General features: G+C 49.1%; 1 protein-coding gene and 1 long non-coding RNA gene across 2 annotated transcripts in view; one reads left to right on the forward strand and one right to left on the reverse strand.

Annotated features, from left to right (window-relative positions):
* Positions 1-22,627, reverse strand: part of PEBP4 (phosphatidylethanolamine binding protein 4) — a 154,731-nt gene that overhangs the window by 77,578 nt on the left and 54,526 nt on the right. Inside the window, exon 4 of the mRNA XM_006263899.3 lies at positions 17,517-17,615. Coding sequence (XP_006263961.2) covers positions 17,517-17,615 — 99 coding nt within the window. The remainder of the gene's footprint in view (positions 1-17,516; positions 17,616-22,627) is intronic.
* On the forward strand, positions 1,332-3,845 carry LOC109281951 (uncharacterized). Its single transcript, XR_002088783.2, has 2 exons — positions 1,332-1,450; positions 1,579-3,845. It is a non-coding gene; the product is annotated as an uncharacterized LOC109281951 (long non-coding RNA).

A 22,627-nucleotide genomic window follows, 5' to 3' on the forward strand; every position in this document is an offset into this window, starting at 1 on the left:
TTATGTGTGTTACCATAGTGACTACGAGCCCTGCTTGTGGAGCAGAACCCCGCAGTGCCAGGGGATGCACAGACAGGGACCAAAACAGCCCCTGCGCTTGTCCCAAAGAGCTGGCCAACAAAGGAGAAGACCAGAGATGAAGACGGGTACAGACAGAGAGCGCAAGGAGACAATGAAGCAGTGCAGCGTGGTGTGATGGGCAGCGGTACCGACGCTCCAGGCTGCCTAACTGCTGTTGGGCGTTTTGGACAGGCCCCAGTGATAGCGATTTGCTGGCAGAGGATGAGGTCGGTATGGAGAGCTCCTTCCCGGGATGAGGGGCAGCATGGGGAAAAACACAAAGCAGGCCAATAGCAATGAGCGCTGATTTGAGGTAGGAGCTGACACATTCATAGCAATGGGGAGGGCGGGTGCAGGCCATGCATGGCCTTGAAAAGACAAACCGCTTATGCCAGATGAGATACAGCGGGGAAGAGTCAGCGGACTAGTGCCGAGAGAGGTGGTAAGGCAGCTGCTTTGCAGGGGATGGAGAGAGGCTGTCCTGAGCACTGCTGAGCTCGGCTGTTTTGCAGAGGCATGTGTTGCAGGCCATCACTTCCGGCACAGCTTCCAAGGCTGGGAGCGCAGGCAGTCAGGTGGGCCAGAGCCTCAGGGCTGCATGGAGAGCTGCCCACGCACCTGCATTCCTCTGCCGATCAGCGCCACGCTGCCCTGCTGCCCTCGAGGAGCCCTGCCGTGCTGGCTGCCAGGCTGCTCGCTCCCCTCGGCATGGCCACGCTGGCCTCACACCTGTTGGACCTAGCACTCAGCTGGACAGAAGCCTCCTTTCCCACCGGGAGAACAGACCTCGGCCTCTTTGCATGGGCAGACTGCCTTCCACAAATGCCCTCCCATGGGCAGACGCCTGTGAGGTCCCCCATGGGCAGCACCCGCCCCCCTACTTGTTGTGGGCAGGCACCTCGCCCCCGGCCCTCCTGGGTGTCAGTGCCACCCCCCACCCCACCCCGTGGGCAGGCGGCAGGATGTGGGCTCCCTCCCCTGCACTTCCCAGCAAGCGCTTTACATAACTTCTGCTGCTTAGTCACAGCTTCGACTCCTTCTTCTGCTGCTGCTTTTTTTTTTATTTGGAGCGATTTTCTCGGCAGCATCAGAGCGCGAGTCATTTCGGCAAGGGAAGTCCCTTCCTTTCTTCCGTTCCCTTGGTAACCAAGCGAATTTGCCTTTCAAATGATTCATGACCGGGGTGCTGTAGGAGTCCCCTCCTCCAACACAAATCTCTCCCACACAACCACACATGCCCGATTAATCATTGATTAGAGTCTCTTCCGCAAGGTACGCCTGGGAATCAACAGGCCGGGCGCTCTCCTCTACCGCCTCCTGCCCCCTGGAATTGGGTGGGGGGCCTTTGGCATGGACATCTGGACCGACATCTGGACCAGACACAACTTGAGTAAGGTCTCGGGATGTCAGCGTGGAGGATTCAGTGGCGGCTCAGATCAGATTCCCACACAGAGGCCTCCCTCCCTGGGTTTAAACTTTACTGTCTTCTTTCTGTCTGCCTTTTTTTTTTTTAAACAGGAAATACAGAGGTCAGGCTTCTCTTGAGCTGGAACAGCTGGGACAGACACCCAGCCCATCTCACAAACCACAGACTAAGCCATGCAGCCCCTATTGCTCTTTCCTCTGAGCTCCTCACACAGCTCCAGGAGAGATGGGTACCCCTGTTCCTTGCAGGAACACCTGACCAGGATACAGGTATTGTCCGTGTTGCTGTGCCGATGGACACCCTCAGTATTTTCTGGCCGACAAACACTCAAGTTGTATTGACAGAGAGGAAGATGCCCAGTCTGAGCCGAGAACAAGGAACCACCAATCTCCCTGTTCTAATGCCAGCTCCAAGGTTGACTCTCTTGGCCGAGTTGTATTATCTGCCTATGCCATCATTAGGGTGGGCATTAAGGAAACCCGCCAGCCACACGGGGGGATTATTGCATGGGTGGCAGCACCATAAGGTGCAAACAAGTCCATACAGTTAATCTAATGTGAGAACCCAACTGCTAGAACTGCTCTCTCACAATCCTATTTCTCCTGGGTGACAATGCCACGCAGTAGAGTTAAGGGTGCAAGGGTGCCCATGTGTTTGGATTTCTTTTCAACAGAACACAAATTTCCTTGTTGGTTTGAGGAATAATTACAACATCCTTGTACAGCTACTTACCCATACATTACTGAAGCACCCTCCACCTCAACTCAAAGTTACCCTAATTATTTTGGTCTTGGCGCTTCAGAGATGGGTGTGCATAGAATACAGCTCTTTGGTTCACGTATTCATTCAGCAGTTGCTTCTGTGCGACACAGAGCCAATGACAAGACCAAACCAAAATCACACTGTGTTATGGCACGTCTAAGAGGTCCCAACCCTGCTTTAAGCTCCATGGTGCTCGGCACAGCCGTGAGAGAGAGTTTCTATCTTCAGGAAGTCATTTTCTAAATTAAAACTCCACCACCACATTTCACAGAGGTCCTTGAGAGTCTTCTGCCCGCTTTCCTGCCTGTTAAGTACTGGAACGCACCCAAACGCCAGAATTCATTGAGCTGGAGCAAAGAATACCACTGGGCCAGGTTTTTTCTGGATGAAATCAGAGTTCATCTCAGCCGTGCTCTGAATAGCTCAGTAACTGGCAAACCTGCCCTGAACTAATGATTTAGAACAATATTCACACCGCTTGTCTCACGACCTACATTTTTGTAGCATCTTAGACAGAACAGCTGTAGGGCTGATTCAGAGGGGAGGCTGAGCTCCTGCCTGCCAACAAATCATGGTGGTAAGCTTCAGACCTGCATGGGGCAGCATCCCACCTTACGTGCTATCTTTGATTTGGGCCCACTGCATCACGTTGGGGCTGGGCGAAAGGAGTGTAGCAATAAAAGCAAGCAACGCATATATATCTGAGAAGATAAGAGCTCTTAATTTTAATTCTCACCTTCAGCAGACAAGGTTCTTTGGGTAAATGTGATATCTTTTATTAAGCCAACTACGTTTAGTTGGTCAAATAAAATATATCACATTTACCCAAAGAACCTTGTCTGCCCATGTCCTTCGAACAACCAACACCCCCAAACTCTCACCTTCCACATTCTTGGCCTGTAAAGTATGACGACGTATGGCTTGTTTTCTCTGCGGCACCAGCTCACACTGCAACTTGAGTGTAAGCTGCTCCCTACTCCCATCTACACATGGTCTCTGGCTTGAGATCTGGACTCAAGCGAGCTGGCCCACCAGGGTCTGAAGCTGGAGTGTGGCTGCTGCTCGCACCAGTAATGCAGAGGGGTACAGATGCAGGTTAGAGCAACTCAGCACAACTGCTGCTCCACTTGCACCGTGCAGCTAGAGTGGTTTTTTGCAGTGCGGCCACTTTGACTCAAGCAAGGCACGGGGTCATTTTTAAGAACCAGAACTGGGCAGGTCCTTGGCATCATGTCTCCTCTGGAAGGGGGTGCCACGGTGGCCCTTTGGCCTATGCTGGGACATTGTTTCAATGCTGACTTAGAAGGAAAAGTGCCATGTGCTACACAAATGTCACTTGCTGCAGCCCCAGAGTTTTCCCTGGTCTCCCAGCCACGTTCTGACCCCGCTCAACCCTGTCCAGCCCATGAGATCCCATGGGTTGGGATGGGATTGAGAGCACAGAACAGCATGGCTGCACAGAGCATCTGAACTGGGAAATGAAATTAATCTGCAAAATATTGCAGTGCCATTTTGGTACATTTTAGCTGATTTATTCTCTCCTCGTTAAGAGGAGCTAATTAACAAACCATCATTTAAATAAACAGCAGTGAGTGTGTTTGTAACCTCCGCTTTATTGAATTGTGACAAATTATTAGCCTTTGCATGTTAAATGAAATAGAAGCATCCAGGAAAAACCTTAAATCCAATCTGCATAGAGATGATACCTGCTGTGAAAATGAAGGCAGCAGGACTGATTCACTCTCATGCTCGGAGCATCTTCTGGGGCTCCCCTCTCTGCAGATTGCATAACCTCCTGTCACAGCCCAGGCACTGACGTGTTAGCAAGTGAATGGCTGCAGCCACCAGGGTCCTTTCAGGACACCAGTGTCTGAACTCCACTGCAGCCCACGAGACCCTCAGGCATTTGCCTGACCGTTGTGTGGTGGCCTATGCAAAATACTGATCGTTAGGGGGATTCACTTCTCCATAGAGGGCCTGGCAACCATTTACATCCTTAGATTAGGATTATGTGGGGCCAAATGTTTAAAGCTATGTAAATGCCTAGAGGGAGGCAGCTAATGGATATTCAAAGGTACCTAGATGTCTAAGGTGCAAATCTACCCTGCCTCCTAACTGTGAGACACCTGAAAGTCCCACAGAGCCTCAACCTGCCTCTTTAGGGCCTATAGCCATTTAATAACCTGCCCCATGGGGCTCACATGGTGCTTAGGCCCTCTGTACAAAAGCAGATTTCACCTGGGTGCATTTCTCCTTTTTTCTGCCTGTGAACAATTTGCAGCGTTCTCAGATTTATTAATTATTCAAAGTAATTTGCAAATATCTCCAGCGGGAGTGTCTTGGGCCTTCAGATCATTCATGAAAGGCTTCTTCTGAATATTCAGCACTCCAGATGCCTCAGTTTGTTTCGTGAATCAGGTGGCATTGTTCCCTTCCCCGGATCGAGCAGCTCATGCAATTACCAAACAGCAGCGCCACTATTGATCTGCAGAGTGGCTAGCGCACCCGTCGCAAACGTCCACTGTTACACAACTGGAACGCTCCCTTGGGGGAAATATTCAGGTGTAGAATTTGCTTTTCATGATAATTGTACCAGTTCTCCCAGCTGCTACAATAACTATGAACAAAAAACAGGCACCAGCACAGGTGCAGGCCAATTCTTAAGAAAAAAACCGCAAACAATCCAACCCAATATTCATGCATTCAGCCCCTCTCTGCCTGGTTGCCCATTTGGACTGCTCAGTTCTTTAAGGCAGGATCTGTGCTTATGCAGTGCCTTGTTGCAACGGGCCCCGATCTCAGGTGATCTTTAAGATGCTGCCATAGCAAATGCAATTGCTGCTGTTATAAGCATCACACGGCGCTCTGTGCAGCATTCCCCCAGCTCTAGAAATGATCCCAGCAGGGTTCTGCACATTGTGTATCCGCGCCAGGAAAGCCCGTGGCCCAGGTGGCACCTGTTGGCAGCCTGAGGAGAAAGGGCTGTGAAGACCGAACTCCCCCCGAAGCAACACCACCATGTTCGGGCTGAGGCAGTTTCATCTCAGCTGGTGCTGCGGGAAGCCCACTCGGCAGCTGCTCATGCCTTTCTGGGAGAGAAAGCAAGGACTCCTTGGCATGAAAATCATGCCTACAAATTTGGGCATGAGGAAACCCACATGCACAGGAAGGACAAGCCGGGCATGATCAGGGCAGCTGACTGGCAGGGTCGGAACAGGGGCTGCCCCATGGGCTGCTCCAGCCGGCCTCTTGACAGACGACCACCAAGAGGAAGAGGCAGCAAGCACTAAGCCGACTGCAATCCATAGTTACGAGAACCGCTTAGTAGCAGTCATAATCATCTCTCATCATGGATCCTTGGCAGTATAATGATAATAATCATATCATGCACGTCTGTGGCAGTGTCTGTCACCCTGAATGCAGCCCCAAGTGCTTCTACAAGCATCACTCACGCATGCACAGGAAAAGGAAGGGCTGCATTCTGCTGGTCCAAGTGCTAAGATGGTGCTGGCAGTGCTGGGAAGTGGGTGTGATGGGGGACAGGGCAGCAACATCCTCCCTTCACTAACGAACCATGGGCAGTAGCATGGAGGGAGCTGGTGCAGCCCAGGAAGGGGCACACTGCATTTATTCACCACATGTCATTGGCAGGGCTCCTGTCCCTCCAGGCAGATCTCACAAGACACCAGTTCTGCCCCAAGCCTAAACACATACCCACAAAGGCAGAGGAGCCCATGGGACAGGGACATACAACTTGCTAACCATCTATACCAACAGAAGCCAGCAAACAGCCAGCTTTTGCCACAGGGCTCTGATGGGTAACCACAGACATCTCTTTGAGTGCCGGTGACACACTCGATGCTGCACAAGACACGAACGAGGACCATTAGCAATGAGAGCAGGATGGACAGACAGCATCAGACAGAGACAGGCTGAGGTATCCTAGATATCACAGAACAGGAATGGTGTGAACGTGCTGACTTTTCTATGGCAATTGACGGCTACCGAGCTGCGATCTCTGGATGCTGCCATGTCTTCCTCCTCTCCTCATCTCCGTGGCTATTGGGCGGTAAAAAGGCAACCTCTGACTTCGCTCAAGTGGCATAGGTATGTTTCTGCTGTTGTGCAGCTGTTGCGGAGTCTGAGATCCAGAGAAGAGCAATCTCTCACATGGCAGCAAGCTGAGGCTAACTTGCATGCCTATTCACTGCAGCCTCCTAGTTCACTTCCTTCCTTGGGGTGCAAGTGCAGCAGGACTCACTGATGGTCCACAGGGAGCAATGAAAGAACAGCCAAGTGCTACCGGGGACAGAGCATGGGATCTTCTAGGTGCTGGTAAAAGATGCCTCAATGCACCTGCTTCTCCTTTTCAAAGTATCTCAAAAAAAAAAACAGCCAAGCCACCACTGGTCAAGCATGAAATGCAAGCCAGACCAGGAGCCTGGTCAGCTATGAGTAGGATGGACAAAAAATGAGACTGCCCAACCCAGGAAACCTCTTCCCATCCCACTCTTTTAAGCGGCAGAGGGTGAAGCTCAACAGGGCTAATTTGGACGCTCCTCCAAGGCTCTTTGGCCTGCAAGTCTTGGGCCCTGCATGCCACCTCTGGAGAAGGGGAGTGCACATGGGCAGCCTGGAAGGCCCGGGTTGCAAGTCCCACTCACTTCCCTACCTCCCCCTCACCCATGGTAGGCAGCAACTTACTGCAGCTTTTCTGGATGGGCAGCTTTGCTTCCCCACTCCCACTGGCTCAGCTCTGCTGATTAGAGGATGATGATGATAATCACTTCCATCTCACCCATGTGTTTGCAGAGCCCCAGCAGTCCCATTCTGGCCCCCTTGCCCCCTGCTCCCCTTGCTTCTCTGCAGTACCTGAGAACTGGCAGGTGGGATTCACCCAAGGCCCCACACAGTATACTAGATCTACCCTTATCATCTGAAGTGGCGCTCTGTTTCCTGGAGGAATTGTTGAGTAGCTGTGTTTTCGAATGCTCAGGAGTATAATTACCTGGGAGTATTAATTACAAGTCAGGGAAGAATAAGCTGTAGCAGGCACTCCATAAGAAGTGCTGCCCTTTCACTCCAAGGCACAGAGTGCCTGGCCTTTTCAGTAAATATGCTGTTGTTGAAATGGTTTTACAGTCTGGGAGTTTTGCAAGTGAGTGTATCATCTGAATCTCCATCGGGCTGGGAGGCAGCATTTTGCAGAGCCCCCAGGACAGGCGCCAGGTATGGCACTGCCGAGTGTTTGTAACACTACAACACGTGGTAGGGGCAAGTGTCAGTCCTCACAACTCTTGGGTGAAGTTCAGCCTGAGACACCAAGGAGTGCAAAGTGGATTTAAAGCCAACCTTGCTGACACCCTTCCTTGTCCCCCCTAAATCATGCGCTAGGCACAGGGACGGAGAAATGAGGCCCTTTTACCAATGCAGTTGGGCCCAGGCACTGTGGGCGGCAAAAGGTCTCCCAGGCACAAGCACATGTGGACGATGAAAGGCTTGGCCAGGAACAGAATAAACCATATTAGAACGACAGCCAGGGTTTGCTATATGCACTCGGTATGCATGCAAACATGCACACATGTATGCGTGCAGGCGCATGCGCGCACACACACACACACACAGTTTCTTTTTTCTCCTACCCACTTCATTGTCCCTCTTCCCTCCGGAACTAAAGAGAAACTCCAGCCCTCCCAACGTCTGTGGACCACACGTCTCTCCCAGCTCTCTCATTCTCTCCAGAAACCTATGCAACGCGCATTGTTTTTTCTTAGGAGCGAGATGAAGGCAGCACTTTGCCCTAATGGTGCCCATGAAATTACAAAGATTAGCAACCCCATTCTTCTACAGTTTTTGGCCAATCGCGTTTTGGTGTTGTTTTTGCATCAGTAATAAGTTACTGCTGTCATATTGTTCCAGCATCTTAGGCCCTAGGGTGGCATTGTATCCTTCCCTCACTCACTGATCATAATGCTGTTGACTAAAGACTATATTTAAAGGTAATATAAACAGTTTGATCTTGAAAATACATTGGATCTATAATTTCTATACATAGTTTCTGAACTTTTATTTTAAAACAATTAGCCCAAAAGCCCTTTTTACATGGTATTTGCAGCGAGGCTGACAGTAACAGCAATTAAACTCCATCTGTTTGCTGAGCATGAATAATAACAGTTGACACTCAACTTCTAATACTGTTCATAGGAAACCTGTTAAACACAGAACCCTGTCATAGAAATATGTGCCCTCCGGGCCAGTCTATGCCTTCTACAGGCAGCAAGTTCAGAGGTGGCTGGCATTTCACAGCACTGATCTTGGGGCCTGGGGCAGAGCTAACCCTTACCTGGGATTAGTGTTCCTGCCCTCTCCATCTGACTCGTGGGGAACATTTTCCTTTTGAAGGATGCCATTTAAGAGCAGAAAAAATGTCTTCCATTATGAGCATGGCACAGTGCAGACCAAAGAGGACAATTTCCCTACCTCTAGGACCTTGCAGGCTGGTCTGGCTGATACCAGGATGAGCAGGAAGATATCAAAATCCTGGGGCCCAGAAGGCAGTGATGTGAGAGGACAGTACAATGGGGAAATGCTTAGTTCCTAGGCATGCACCAAGAGGAAGGCTGTGCCAGGAGTAAGGGCAGGCGTGCAAAAGGTGCAGGGCAACCAGCAGGACAAGATCCAAGGGAGAGTCAGGCTGAGCCGTGGTGCCACAAGACATGCCGGGTGGGGGGCAGAGGATGTTATGCCTGAGATCCTAGGGTTATATTGCTACTGCTCCCCAGACCCTGCCTGATCCCCCTCCAGCCCATGGAAAAAGGGTTGTGGAGATGTCCTGAGGACATCATCCACCACTGCTCTTAAGGCTGGAAGCCAAGGCTGAGAGACCTCTGGGGCCATGTGCTGAGCAAGGGAAGGTACAGAAGTGGTACAGAAACACCCCAAGATTCGCTTCCTAGGGCCAACCAGCTTCCAGATTCTCCCTTTTCGAGAGAGAAGCTGAGACCAGAGTGCTCCTGAGCTCAGGGACAGTTGAATCAACCAGCCCTTTTATCTGATCCAGTGGCTCTGGAGCCCGTGAACAAATCAGTGTGCCTGGGGTGGAACATTTGGGGGCTTGTCACAAAGAGATCAGATTCGGATTCGCCTGCTGCTCTGTGACATTTACATTCCTAAATGAAACCTGGAAACCTTCCCTTGAAGAAGTGGCTGGCTGAAACGCTCCTGCGAGGCTTGCATTTGCCCAGGCAAATGGTGCGTGCACCGTTACCCATTTTGCATGCCTAAATGCCACTTTGCATGTACTATTGAGCCATCTGGAGGTGCAGCCTAATTTAAGAGAAGTTTTTTCGAGGGAGGGAGCTGCTCCTGGCTACAGATCTGCAAGAGACCCGGTCACACTGGCAAGGCAACACCAACACTGGCAGATCCTGAGAGCAACCTCGACTTCCCAGGACCTTTATTTTGTAAACCTTAAAAATAAATATTTCATAGAATTATTATATGCCAAATAGTGACAGGAACTGCACAAGGGGACTGAATATTATATACAGCACCCAAGAAACAAAGTCATCAATTAAAGCAGTATCTCCCTCTGTTCTTTCCCTTTCAAACACTTGGTTTAATAACCAAAATGTAGACTACAAAGGGCCCCAGCAAGAAAGAACAATACCGAGTCACTAACTATTACATCTGTAGTGTTACTACAAAGAGGCAGCCTATCCCACTGGCACAGCAGGGAGTTGTGATCAAACAGGACTCACAGAGGCAGAAACCACCTAAGCAGAGCTAGCTTGGAGGCTCTGGGGTGCTCAGGTGCACCTCGGAGCTGGGTGTGGATCGCTCGAGCAGTCATTGCTATGGATCCAAAGAGTATCATTAGTGAAAGAGAGAAAGGCAAAGTGAGTGTGGGGAGGGTGCCCAGTTTTGACTTCAGAGGATAAATGACACATCAGGACTTTGACATAAGAGCTCGTGTTCAGCACGTGTACAAGTGTGTGTGTAGGCGGGCATGTGTGTACATGGATTTAACTCTCAGGAAAGATGCCCTGGAGACTGCAGGCTCCTCTGGTGTGGGTGGCAACATATCTTTGCACTGCCTAACCTACATGCCTGGCCACCGGCCTTGGAAGGATTCCCTGTAGGGTTGGGAGGGGAGTTTAGTCTCCCAGATCCATTCACTCCTCAGCCTCTCTGCCAGCAAGGGAGCTGGCTGCTGCCAGCAGAGATGATGGGTTTGTGGTTAGCCTTTCAGCACTGAGCCGAGACCCAGGCTGGTTTCACACAGGGACGACTGAAAGGCATTTCAATGCACACTGATTTTGCTATTGATCGAGCTCTGACCTGGATTCAAACAGGTGACCCAGAGTTCAAAGACCCCATCTTGTTACCCGCTGCCAGACTGGTGCACAGTCTTTCATCCTTTCCTGCAACACACAAAGCATTTCTTTGTAGGCCTTGTTGCGCTCAGAGCAACAGAAAGGCCAGGCACACGGCTGCTCTGCATCGCTCTTGCAATGCTAACATGCAAGTCAACATCAGCCCTCAGATGCTAAAGTGACAGCTCCTTAGAAATGCCATAGACAACATAGAAATGTGAGGCTGCATCCCTGGCTGGCATCAGTCAGCGCAGCTCCAGAGGATGTGAACAGGAGCTGTGCTGAATGATACCAGGACCAGCCAAAGCAAAGAGGGGACTCTCGCCCCAGGGAGTGACCTTTAGACTATTTCTATCTCTTCCCTGTGCTAGCACTGTGCACCCTTGTAAGGCAACATGCAGCTAGACTGCAAGTGCTTCAGTTCAGGTAATGTCTCTTAACATGCCCATACTATGTTTAGCACAGTGGAGCCCAGGGGCTCATGTACTACTGGAACAGAAATCGTGACGGTGAGTAATTAACACCGGCTGTTTATATTTTTAATGAGAATTCATACATATGATGGTGGTGCCGAAAGCTTTAAGTTAAACTTGGGGTCCCCCTGTGCTAGGTGCTGCATAAACACAGGTATGTGACAGCCCTGGTCTGGGAGAGCTTATATGCCATAAATGGATTTGCTCCCATTAGGGACTGGTATATTTGTCTGTTCTCCTGTCAGCTCAGCAAGGGAAGGGACAGAAAACCAGCATAGCTGGGAGATCCTGTCTTAGCATAGATTGCTAGGCAGAAGAGAGACCAGTACCCTTTTAAGGCCGGAAGTGACCATCCTGCCATCACACACGTCGGTATATTCCCCGCACCGATTCCTGCACCCAGATCACAACACCCATTTGAGCCGTGGGAGGGTGAGCGTGCGAGTTGAAAGGGTCAAAGAGATATTCTGAAATGGCAGGGCAGATCAGAGCCCAGCTCAGGGAGTGTCAGGGCTTCTTACAAGCACCTGGGGAACACAAGAGAAAATGTAAAAAGTGCAAGAGTGGAAATGTTCGCTCACCAGGTGTGTGGAAACACACAGCATGGGAGAATGATCCAGACACTCAAATTGTGCTCCAGGAGACAACCTGGCATATGCACTGGAAAAAACATAGAAGCAAGCAGGCAGCAGCCTTTCCTCTCCCCAGCAAGCCCCTAGCTTCCCCCTCAGCCCCTGCCTCGAATCTCGCGAAAATTCCTTAACTTTTAAGGTTAATAAAGCTCTTGTTTGCTTAAGATAGCACCTGTTTCTATGGTGACACTTGCAACCCAGAACCTGTTTATCAACCAATAAGAGGAAATACACTGACAAATTCAAATGGCATGGAAGTAAATTGCTAGTGAAATCTTTGGGCGTGAAACAGCCCCAGTGCAGGGTGCTAGCGCCCTCACTCATGGGGCTGTTGTCTTCAGAGCAAGGCGATGCCTCTCTGGCATCCTCGGAGGCTGCCCCTGCTCTCTGATCCGCATGCCTGGGATTCGGAGTTCACTGCTGACAAAGCAGCTCCTCTTTCAGTAGCATGCAAGCAGCTTGCTAGCCTAACACCCTACTGGGGCACTCTTTTCACACTGCTACCATACTGCACAGAAGGAACAGCTGTCTGAATACCACGTTCCTCGCTGAACAGATTGTTTCCTTAACAGTCCCTGCTGCTTCACCTTCAGGCATCGGTGTCCCTAATGAGAACACCTGGAGAGCAGAGGGATGAGGTGCTGAGTCCCAACCAGGGGATGGTCAGGCCTGCTACCTGCTCCCTCCTCTGCATCCCCACATGGCTTTCCGGAAGAGCGAGAGCATGGGCTGGATTCCCAAAGGCATCCCAAACCATCATCTGGAGGCGATGTGGAGTCGCGACTGTGAGGTGGCCGGACAGTTTCCTAGTTGTTAGGGAATGGAGGGGACCTTGGGTCCAGCCCCCCAGCGCTCGGGCGGGAAAGACCGCTGGGGTCGGATGACCCCAGCAAGATGGGCAGCAAGACCGTGAGTGAGTTCTCCATTGGTGAGAAAAGTAGGTGCGGGGCGGTCTTGTGGGGTCTTTTCCCAGCTCCGGGTAGGACCAACGATACAGTGATTAGCGCAGAGGGCATTGCAAGTCAGCACTCCTGGCCTCTACACAAACTTCAGAGTCATCCAGTGGTTGGAGCAAGCGGCTGGAAGTCAAGCGCCTGGGAGGGGGGGGTCTATTTTGCGCATCACCGCCAACTCGCTCTGTCCCACCTGCGAGGAGCCTTGCCTTGCCTCGGTTTCCCTGGAAATCTTGCTACCCTCCCCGCTTGTGCAGAACGACGGCTAACTCTGCCAAGCAACAGAACAGAACCAGGGTGGGCCTCTCCCTCTCGCGCTGCGCTCCGTCTCAGGCAGGAATTCTCCTGGCTGGCAGAGTTGGTTTCCATAACGACTTTCTGTTACAAACATATTTTGATAAAAATAAAGTTAAAACAGCAAGGCTTTAGTGGAGTACAAATTCACTGCTCTCACTCTCCCCCTCCCCGAGGTGGGGGAAGAATCAAGTAAAGCATTCTATTTGAAGGACAGTATTTTCTGCCTTCTTTCTCTCTCCCTGCTGAATACAAAATGAAAAGCCTTGTTTACTGGATTTCTCTGTAAACTGGTTCAGACTCTGCCTAGTTACCTGATGCTCTACAGCACATACAGGATAATGTGATAAATTCATTTCCAATTCACTGCATTATCCTTTGAATATTTTAATGACTCATTGAATAGAGTAAAAAAAAAAAAAGCGATTTCAAATGAACAATTATGCTGCATTAGAGTAAAGGCTGATTATATTTAAACACTGCTTGCATGGATAACGGGACATATCGACCTCCGCCTATAAGAGCTAATTTGGCTCTTATCTCCAAATAATTTTACACTGCAAATTACCATGAAAACCTAAAGGGCTTTAAAAACATTCATCAAAAGATATTATTCCACTTTGTAGCAACATTTTTATTTAAATTATTTTGAATGGGAGTGAAAGCATCTTTCGTGTTTGACAATCAGAGAAACAGTGTCGCCGCCGCTGATAAGGGAGCGGCAAGCTGCGCGGCAGAAGGGGCTCTGCAGACTCAGGCACGCAAAATGACAAAATGCTTCGGACTGAAACCCACCTCGAAAAGGGAATTCAGTGCAAAAGCCAAAGCGTGGTGGAGGGCCAAGGTACTGCAGCTCGTGCAATGGTATGTCGCACTTCTGCAACAGTTTCCAGCCAAGTCGCTCAGAGCGCTGTACACCTGTTAGTGAACTGAGCTTCCCCTGGGGACCACAATCACCTCTATGTTTCAGCTGAGATTAAATGATTTGCCCTCAGCCCTGAAGAGAGGACATCTGTGCCACAGCTGAGATCAGAGCTCTGGTCTTATGACACACTTTCGCAGGCTTTCACCAGTAGGCCACACCACCGGTCCTTGAACCACAGGGCCTTGCCCACACGCAAACCACTGCCTTGAACTGAATTGTCACGAGCCACTTTTAACCTGAAATAAGAGTAACCACATGCAGATGTGCACCAAATTCACTTGAAGTGCAAGTTAAAAACCCCCAAGTGATTTCGCTGCCAATGTGTGTGCAGACCAACAGAGGCTCCTTGGAGAAGAGCCTACTATTTCCTACAGAAATGATTGTTACAGATTGTAGGGGGGCAGACTTGTAAAGATAGATATTTGGAGGTACCTAAGTACCTTTGAGGATGTGGGCTGTCACTAAATTTGCAAAACCCTGGAGATACCTAAATCTGACCGAAACGGATGGGAGCTAGGAAGAAGATCTAAAAACCCCAAGGTACCTTAATGGATCTCTAGGCCCCTACATCTCTTTGCAAATTTGACCCTAGGACCCAGAATTGTTCTCATCGATTGTTCTCCTGGGCTTTATCAATGCGGATTAGAAACTGGAAATGTGATGCAGCTATATTTAAGACCATCCCCTCCGCCCAGTGAAGTTTAGCCCCTTGCCGGCATGAACTGCCACTCGGCCTTTTAACAGCTTTGGAAAGAGGCCGGCGAGCAGGTTTCTACCCTCCATACTTTTTGGTTGGGAATGGAAGCAGAATTGCCTAGCTGCCAGGAGAAAAACTCCTCCTGACATGGGAACAGACTTGCTTTGCAGAACAGAACTGAGCCTTAATCTTGAATTTCCCTGCTTTCCTTAGATCCTTTATTTGAAAAAAAAAAATAACCACAATAATTAGCAGTAGCTAATGCATCAGAAGGATCTATGCACAGAAGGGAAAACATGAGCTCTGGTTTTTTGGCGTTTAGTAAATATTAAAATTAATGAGAGACTTTCAGGACCCTGTTGTTAGAAATGCAGAAGGGCTCCTGTGAAGGATTTTTTTTTTCTTTTTTGAAAAAAAAAATGTACACAAGTCTCTGCAATTATTCGGAATGCGTTATTTTTTTAGCCAATTATGAAATTCATGGAAAGTATTAATATCCAATTTTCATTTGCTCAATATTCCCATTAACAATAAAAAGTCTAATTAAGGTATCTGTACAAGAAGCCCTTAGCAGTAATTTCAGAGAATAATAGACGAGACTGACTAGATATTTCTTGTTAAATGCATGCTGCAAATTAATTGATATCTTAATTAGACTTTAGTACTCAGATTATTAGTTAGATTGAATTGGAGCCGAAACACCTCATCTTTTAAAAAATAAAAGAAAGGCAGGCAACAGAGAGCGGTAGAAACTGCTTTTCTCAATATTGTTTCTCTAAACGGACTGATAATACAAGGAGTAACTGTTTGGGACCAGTGCAAAAGGTTTTGCACAAAAATAACAACACTCTGCCCTTCACTTGTGCCTTCTCTGACAGGATGTCACTAGGAGCCCAGGCATAACACTTGGGTGAGATAGGCTGGCATCACTACCACCATGTGCTGCCACAAGGTGGTTTAAGGACCTGACCAAGGTGGCAAAGGGAAAGGGTGGCAGAGTTGGGAAGGAATCCAGGCCTCGGCTCCCGAGTCTATGGTGCATCTACAAACAGGTTCAGTCGAAAGCATTTTTTTGCCCCTCTTTTGTTTTCCTCATTTCCATTGCCTGCTTCTTATTTATCATTTCCTTGTGGGGAATTTGATTCCTGAATGGCGTATCCTTACAGCCTGTCCCCGGAGGGGTCCTAGCACACAAACTTATGGCTAGCCTTTATAGAACAGCAATCGCTGTGCAGATCTGCAACCTGGTGTGCCCTGGGTTTTCTGCTATGTTCACGCCATACGGAACGAGTACAACACGGGTAAAAAGAAAGACCCACTCCAATACCTGTTCACTCTACACGAAAAGGCTCGCAGAACTACAGCCATGTCCTGTGATCGGTCGAAACATAAAAGACTTGAACATAATCTGTCCTGGAATGGCTGCAACCAGAGCAAGTCTCATCTCTCTAGTAGAGGTGGGCAACCCGCTTTCACAGGAAACATGTTTTTGACAACAGAAGACTTCAGCCCAAATGAAATATTTTGCAGAATGTTTCAGCTTTGGCAAAAACATTAAGTTTTCAGGTTAGCATTTTTTTAAAATCAAAGAAAATGTCTTTTGAATTTTTCCCCCTGAATTTCCTTGCAAAAAATAATTGACATTTTTGGCCCAGCTTTGCTCTAGAGTCTCAGGCAAACAACCGCATACTTGTCTAAATAATCAGACCATTTTACATTTCAATAGCAACCTTCCGTCTCGTGCGGTTTGACATAAAGGATCACAGAAATGCAGCCATCTCTGGAGAGAAGCACGCAGACATTTACACACAATACGAGAGGAGGAGAGAATTAAAATGTTGGCCAGGAATACTCGTTCAAAACCCTGCTCTTATGAAAAGCCAGCCAAAGAATGGTGGAAAATGATTTGTGAATAGACAGCATGGTGAGTGATAGAGAAATATCACAAAGCACAACTTGTAGAATATTGTTTGACTCTCTGTAGCATCGGTGGGGGTTGGGGAATCATTCATAAATAACCAGCTTGACAATCGGTGTGTTGGGGGCAGGGAATCCTGGAACAAATGGCATGGGAATATTATTCAGGCAGCTCTTATTGCACAAAACCTCTGCACTCCCCACGAAGTACACAGGAGCCACTCTGAAGGGTCTGTCCAGGAAAGCATGCAAAATCCCCAGGCCACAAAGTCCTCGCTGTCCTACATCATGCCAGGAAAGAGAAAACTGAGAGCAGACCCTGCTAGGATTCAAACCCATGTTTCCAGGGAGGCACTGCTATTCTAAATGTGGTGCTTCGGTAACTGATGTAACGAGCTGAGCCATGTGGTTTCTAAAGGGAGTTACCCGACGCATCCCACTGAACATGTCCTTACGCTCATTTGCTGCATGCTGAATGATGTACGCACATGCATGCAGGCTCGAGGACCCCTCAGTATGGGAGTGAGTTACCCTGATGAAGCAGAGGCCCTGGTCTGACTCCCAAGAGTACGTGTGCAATGCACACTCATCTTAGGCAGCACAATGCACAAAAGGGCATAGATCTGCTTGTCAGCTAGACTCCCACAGCAATAGCCCAAGGCAGCAACTCAGACCCCAACACTCATCTGGCCTTCCTTCCTCAGCAGCTTGGCTTTACAATGCATTCTTGGTGCTATACAACTCTACCAGCCTCCAAGTCAGCCACCCAAGAGAATTCCTGTCCCAGCATCTCACCCAGCAAGCAAGCAGGAGCTGGAAATGCACTTTTTGGGTTTGCCCTCATCCCAAATGAAACCATGAGCTGCTCTGCTGCCTCAGCACAATGATAAACGCTTCTGTCTGTGCAGGCTGGAGGAATATATCGAGCAACACGTATGCAAGATGCCTACCAATGTGATCGTGGGCAGAACAGTTAAGAGGAAAACTGTGCGTGGTACTCACTTTTATGTCAATGACAAGCCAGTGCCTCCAGAAGCGGAACTTCGGATCAGATCTGCTCGGGGCGTCTGGATCAGCCATAATCAGCACGTAGTTCTTATTCTGGAAATAAAATAACACTAAATGAATGGAAACCTTCCCAAGGGCAGCTATGCACAGGGGTTCTGCGATTCTACGGTAGGCAAAAGGGAGTTGGGGAGGGAGTGCGCAGCAGTTGTCCCGGCAGAACGGACTAGGACATAGGATTCTGGGGTTTCTTTTTCTGGCCCGGCTACCAACTCCTGGAGGGAGTCTATTCCATCTGAGCACATTGTCTTCTGGTGCCCATCCTGGAGGCCTTCAGCCTCAAAGGTTGTCAGCCCAGGACCATCCTCATGCACACACTGCACCCCATGGTTACATACGTGTGTGATCCCTAGATAAAATGCATGCGAAAAAGAATGCAACATATCCTCTGGCGGAGTGCTTCATGCTTTCCCCAAATTCCCCTTTCCTGACTTTTTATCCCTCATGGCCTAAGATCCCTCCAAGGGCTTGCAGAGGAAGAATGGGCTTTTGTAACATGTCCAAAAGATGAGGCACTTGAGAGAATTTTCCCCAATTGTGCGTTAACCACATCCGACAACAGAGTAACACAGAGACATGTTGTGACACAAGGGGCTTTCCATGCAGAGGCTTGCCTTCCACTGGGACCAGGGCAGAGTCTCACTACAGGCACGGAAACGGGATCTCCTAGCCCTTCCCAGCTAGCCCTGCTGGTTCAATGGTATGAACAGTCTGACCGCCCAGGTTTCGCACCAACTAAGTAAAAATACTGACTTTTATGCTAGAACAGGCCTGTGAACTACTGAGTTGGGGCTGACATGTCTTGGGAAGGCAAAACCAGCTCAGTGCAATGGCAGCTGGCTGTTTTGTAATACTGTGAAAAGGGTAAAAAAAAAATGTAAAAAGTCAGTGCAGAGCCTTCAGAACGTGCACTTTAAAAACCCATCTCATTGTCCTAACTGGTGTTACTATATATGATACCAGTATCCACGAAATGGTCCAGGCCTCCTCTTAGCTGTTTTGAGATGAAAGATGCTGCCTTAAAGCAAAGGGCTGTTGTATTTCATGAGAAATCTCTATTTTTTTTTTAAGCATATTCCTCATCATGCTGCCCACAGCAGGGAGGCTGGACCTGATGATCTCACGAGGTCCCTTCCAGCCCTAAACTTCTGTGAATCTGTGTGAATCTGTGCATAAGCTAGAGAGACCAGGGCTTGTAAAAGGGGCTGGGCTGGCAGCCCTGGAAGAGAAAGCCTTCTCTTTGTTCAGAAAAGAAGCGCGGCCTGGCCAGGGCAAGCATTCCCCAACTGGCTGCCCGGGAGGTTGCACAGCAGGGCATCCCTGCTCTATGCCTGGCACACCCCATGATTAACAGGGGACACTTCTGAAAAGGGTTCTTGCAGGATGGATACCTGCTGGAAACCACACAAGTTTCACACCCCATTCTGGTTCTCCCAAGCTGGGCTGGGCTCAGTGGCCTATGAACACTGAGCTAAGAGAAACTGCTGATCTTGGTGGATGCGGCACGATGTAATAAGATGATCCTGTAAGTACCAAGACTAAGGGGCCTAAACCCTAATGGGACTTCAAGACGCGTGTATCAGCTCATCAGCAGTCCAGCACCTAGCACCATGGATGCACAGTGTACTCTGGGCTTGAGATTTTGTCAATCAGAGAGGAGAGATAGCCATACAATTTCTGTTCAAATCACACAGCAGTTGTGTGGCTAAAAACCCCCTTGACACAGGTAGCAACCTCAGCCTGGAAGTATCCTTGCAAGCTCTTCAGTGGTACAGTTTATACTGCACCTCGTGCAACGCAACCCGGGTTCACGCCTGGTGCTCCCAGGAGCTGCCACGATATAAACCATTATTCAGAGCACACCATTTTAACCTCGTTGAGTATCATCTTCATTTTAAAGAGGGCAACAGTGAGTCTACAGTCTTTTCTATAGGGAAAATCATGCTGATTTAATTTCAGGTGTGAGCTTAAAACGATCTCGTTAAAAACATAGCCAAAGAATGCCTTATTTCAGTTTAAACGAGACATATTTTGCATTAGCTTAATCCACAATTAGGAATGGGATTAAGCAAAACTGTAAGAGGACCCTCTTAATCTGAAATAGGAGTCTCCATGCAAGCATTTGTGCTAACTTAACTAAATTGTTTAGTTAAATAGGAGCAAGTTTCTGTGCGGACAAGACCACAGAGAAGTAAAGAGCCTGGTCATAAGTGGCAAGCAGCGCCGACAGTGCCTCGGCCCAAGGTGAAGGGTGGGATCTGGGGGTAAAACATGCCTGTTCCCAGTGCTGTGCTCTGACCGCTAACTGCTGCCTTCCAGCATGGCCTGCCTCTTGACGCTGAGAGGCAGAGCACAAGCCAATGTTCGAACCATCATAAAACAGAAATATTTGCTGGCGGCATGGAGGCTGGCATGCACGGCGGGGGAAAAATCCTGCACTGCAAGTGTGAAGGAATTTGAGTTCTAACTTTAGGTGGGTACATGGCTGAATGCTGCGTTTGTGAATCTCTCGTTTCTACTTCGGTGCCCAGCTGGTGGGAACAGAACGCGTAGTCATGGGACTGTCATAGTGTGCTGTCCAGGTTAACATGTAGCATTTCTATTACTATTAACAGACTTTCTGCTCCTCACTCCATCTGTTCTTTGAAATAATTGCAGTTGTACAGACCATGCCTTCGCTACAGGCAGGCTCTGGGGAGAGGATAGTGCTTTTATGCAAAAAAAAAAAAAAAAAAGTGTTAAAAAATAACAGCAAACACGAGAATAGAGTGTGAGTGAAGTTAACAGCAGGCTTCGAATTCAGTACAGATTGTGGCCTATAAAGGCGGTGTTGCACATGGCTTTAGGATGGCCTGGCCGGGCCTTTCTGTGCGAGGAAAGAGGAGTCAGCCACCTTGTACCAACGCCAGGCATGCTGCGTCCCCTCGCCCGGCTTTCTCATCCCACTAGAACAGGTTACACGATACCTGGATCCACCCCAGACGCATGGTTCCCAGTATGGAGCTGAGCAGGAACAAGCGGGAAAGGCCTGACCCTTCCCACACTGGATGCATTCGACTTGGACAGAGGTCAGCGGGTAGCCTGAGCTCTCCCCATCCCTTTGGGGATTCAGATTCTTAGAGTGTGTTCAAACAAACGGCGACAAGTTGAGACTTACTACATGGCAGCTGCTCCATGCATGCTTTTACCCATTTTGCTTTCCGGGTTTCCCCCGATCAGGATTGCTTTCAGTCTTTCCCCCTACCTTGTTTCTTTAGCCTTTTGACTAAGAGTAAGGGAGACTAGGGGGTACCTGAACTCCAAGGCCTCCAGGCTTGGGGCTTGCATGTAGGATGCCTGCCATGGATTTGGGAGTATGTGAAGCCCCGGATTGAAGTAGCACCACACCAGGGGCGGGCAATTATTTCAGGCGGACAGCTGATTACTGAGTTTTGGCAAGGCATTGAGGGCCGCACGACAGGCAGCCAGGGGCAGATAAATATTAACTTTCCAAATTTTTAGGGGCCCTGCCGGCTGGATAGAATGGCCTGGCAGGCCGCATCCAGCCCGCGGGCTGCATTTTGGCACCCCTGTGCCACACAGACTTGAATGGTTGAGCTCTGCTCGGTCAAAATTTAGAACTTAATTCAGAACTGATTTGGCTCTGGAAATGAATTTTTTTTAAAGAACTCTATGGGGAGTAAAAGGTAACCCAGGGTAGCTTAACTGTCACTCTTGCAAATTATGAGGCTTTTGGCTGGGCAAGAACCGATGCAAGAACAGCTTCTTTTGGGCCATGCCCAGTCTTGCACCAAAGGCGTGTGTCACTTCCATGCCTGCTGAGGGATGGGAGGCTTCCAGGACGCAGGGTAAGCAATGCACTAGGTTCATTATACCTGAAGTTTGAAGCTCAAGCGAAAGTTTATCTTAGCCAGGTCTCACAGCATTACCTGGACAGCAGCCTAACAAGCAATGCCACACCTTCCACCTAGAGGTAGCAATGTGGACACACATTCATCTTCTTGGTGCCCCAAGGTCTTAAGTATTATCACCACCCATGCAGCAGACAGGAAAACCAGCTTGCATCTCAACAAAGCAGTGGCAGGGGCAAGAAAATGAACCTGGAAGTTTTGCCTCTCCATCTCCCACTCTGATAATGAGGTCACGCTCTCCTCCCTTGGCTGGTGATAAGACTCTTGACTTCCAGTGCCCTGGCTCTGGCCACCAAAACAGGGATGGCCCCAGGAGTCATGACTGCAGTCACCAGGAGTGATCACTGCATGCTTGCTTCTGAAATTGCACCATGTCTGACTATGCCTCCATCCCTGCCCTACCCTAGAATAGTTGCATGCTGAGGACAGGCACTGCAGACTGCACTGGTACCTGTCTCTAAGTGACAGAGGAGCTCTGCTCTGGGGATTTTTTATTTTAAAACCTTTCCTTGACATGGGCTAACAGCATTAATGCCTGTCAAAACTCCAGACAGGGAATCAGCCCACAGTGATGCTGGAGATGCTCAGCTTTATAGGCATGAATCAGCCCCAGGGATTATTGGAGGGGAGGGAAGCTGGCTGAAATTGGAAAATTCCTCACTCCTCTCAGTTCTCCAAAGGAAGGTGCAAGCAATGGGGGAAGTGGCAGAAGAAGGGGAAAGCCATCTCCTAGCTGTTTCTGTATGAATTGTGTCAAACGCCTATGCTTTTTTTCTCTCTTTCCCATTCGGCAACAAAGTACAAAGAGCCATGTCTTGACTGCCAGCTTGGGTTCTCTCCCCTAACGTGGCATCAACTGGCTGTAGCCTTTGGGGCTGCCTTTTACATCCCAGCCAGCACTGGTGCAACAGGGTGCAGGGAATGCCAGCATGCACTGGAGTGGAAATCCCACTGCTGGGTTACACAGCACACCGTCTTATTGGACTGCACTCCCCATGGCACATCTCTGGCCTTTCGGGGGCTTGGGTAACCTGTAAGCCATGGCTACCCACGAGATCAGGGGCAGAGCCAAGAACTGAACTCCAGTCTCCTGTTCAAGTGCCTTAACTACACAGCCACCCTTCCCATTTATTCTAT

This window comes from Alligator mississippiensis, chromosome 7 (genome assembly GCF_030867095.1).
Source record: "Alligator mississippiensis isolate rAllMis1 chromosome 7, rAllMis1, whole genome shotgun sequence".
NCBI classification, from domain to species: Eukaryota; Metazoa; Chordata; order Crocodylia; family Alligatoridae; genus Alligator; species Alligator mississippiensis.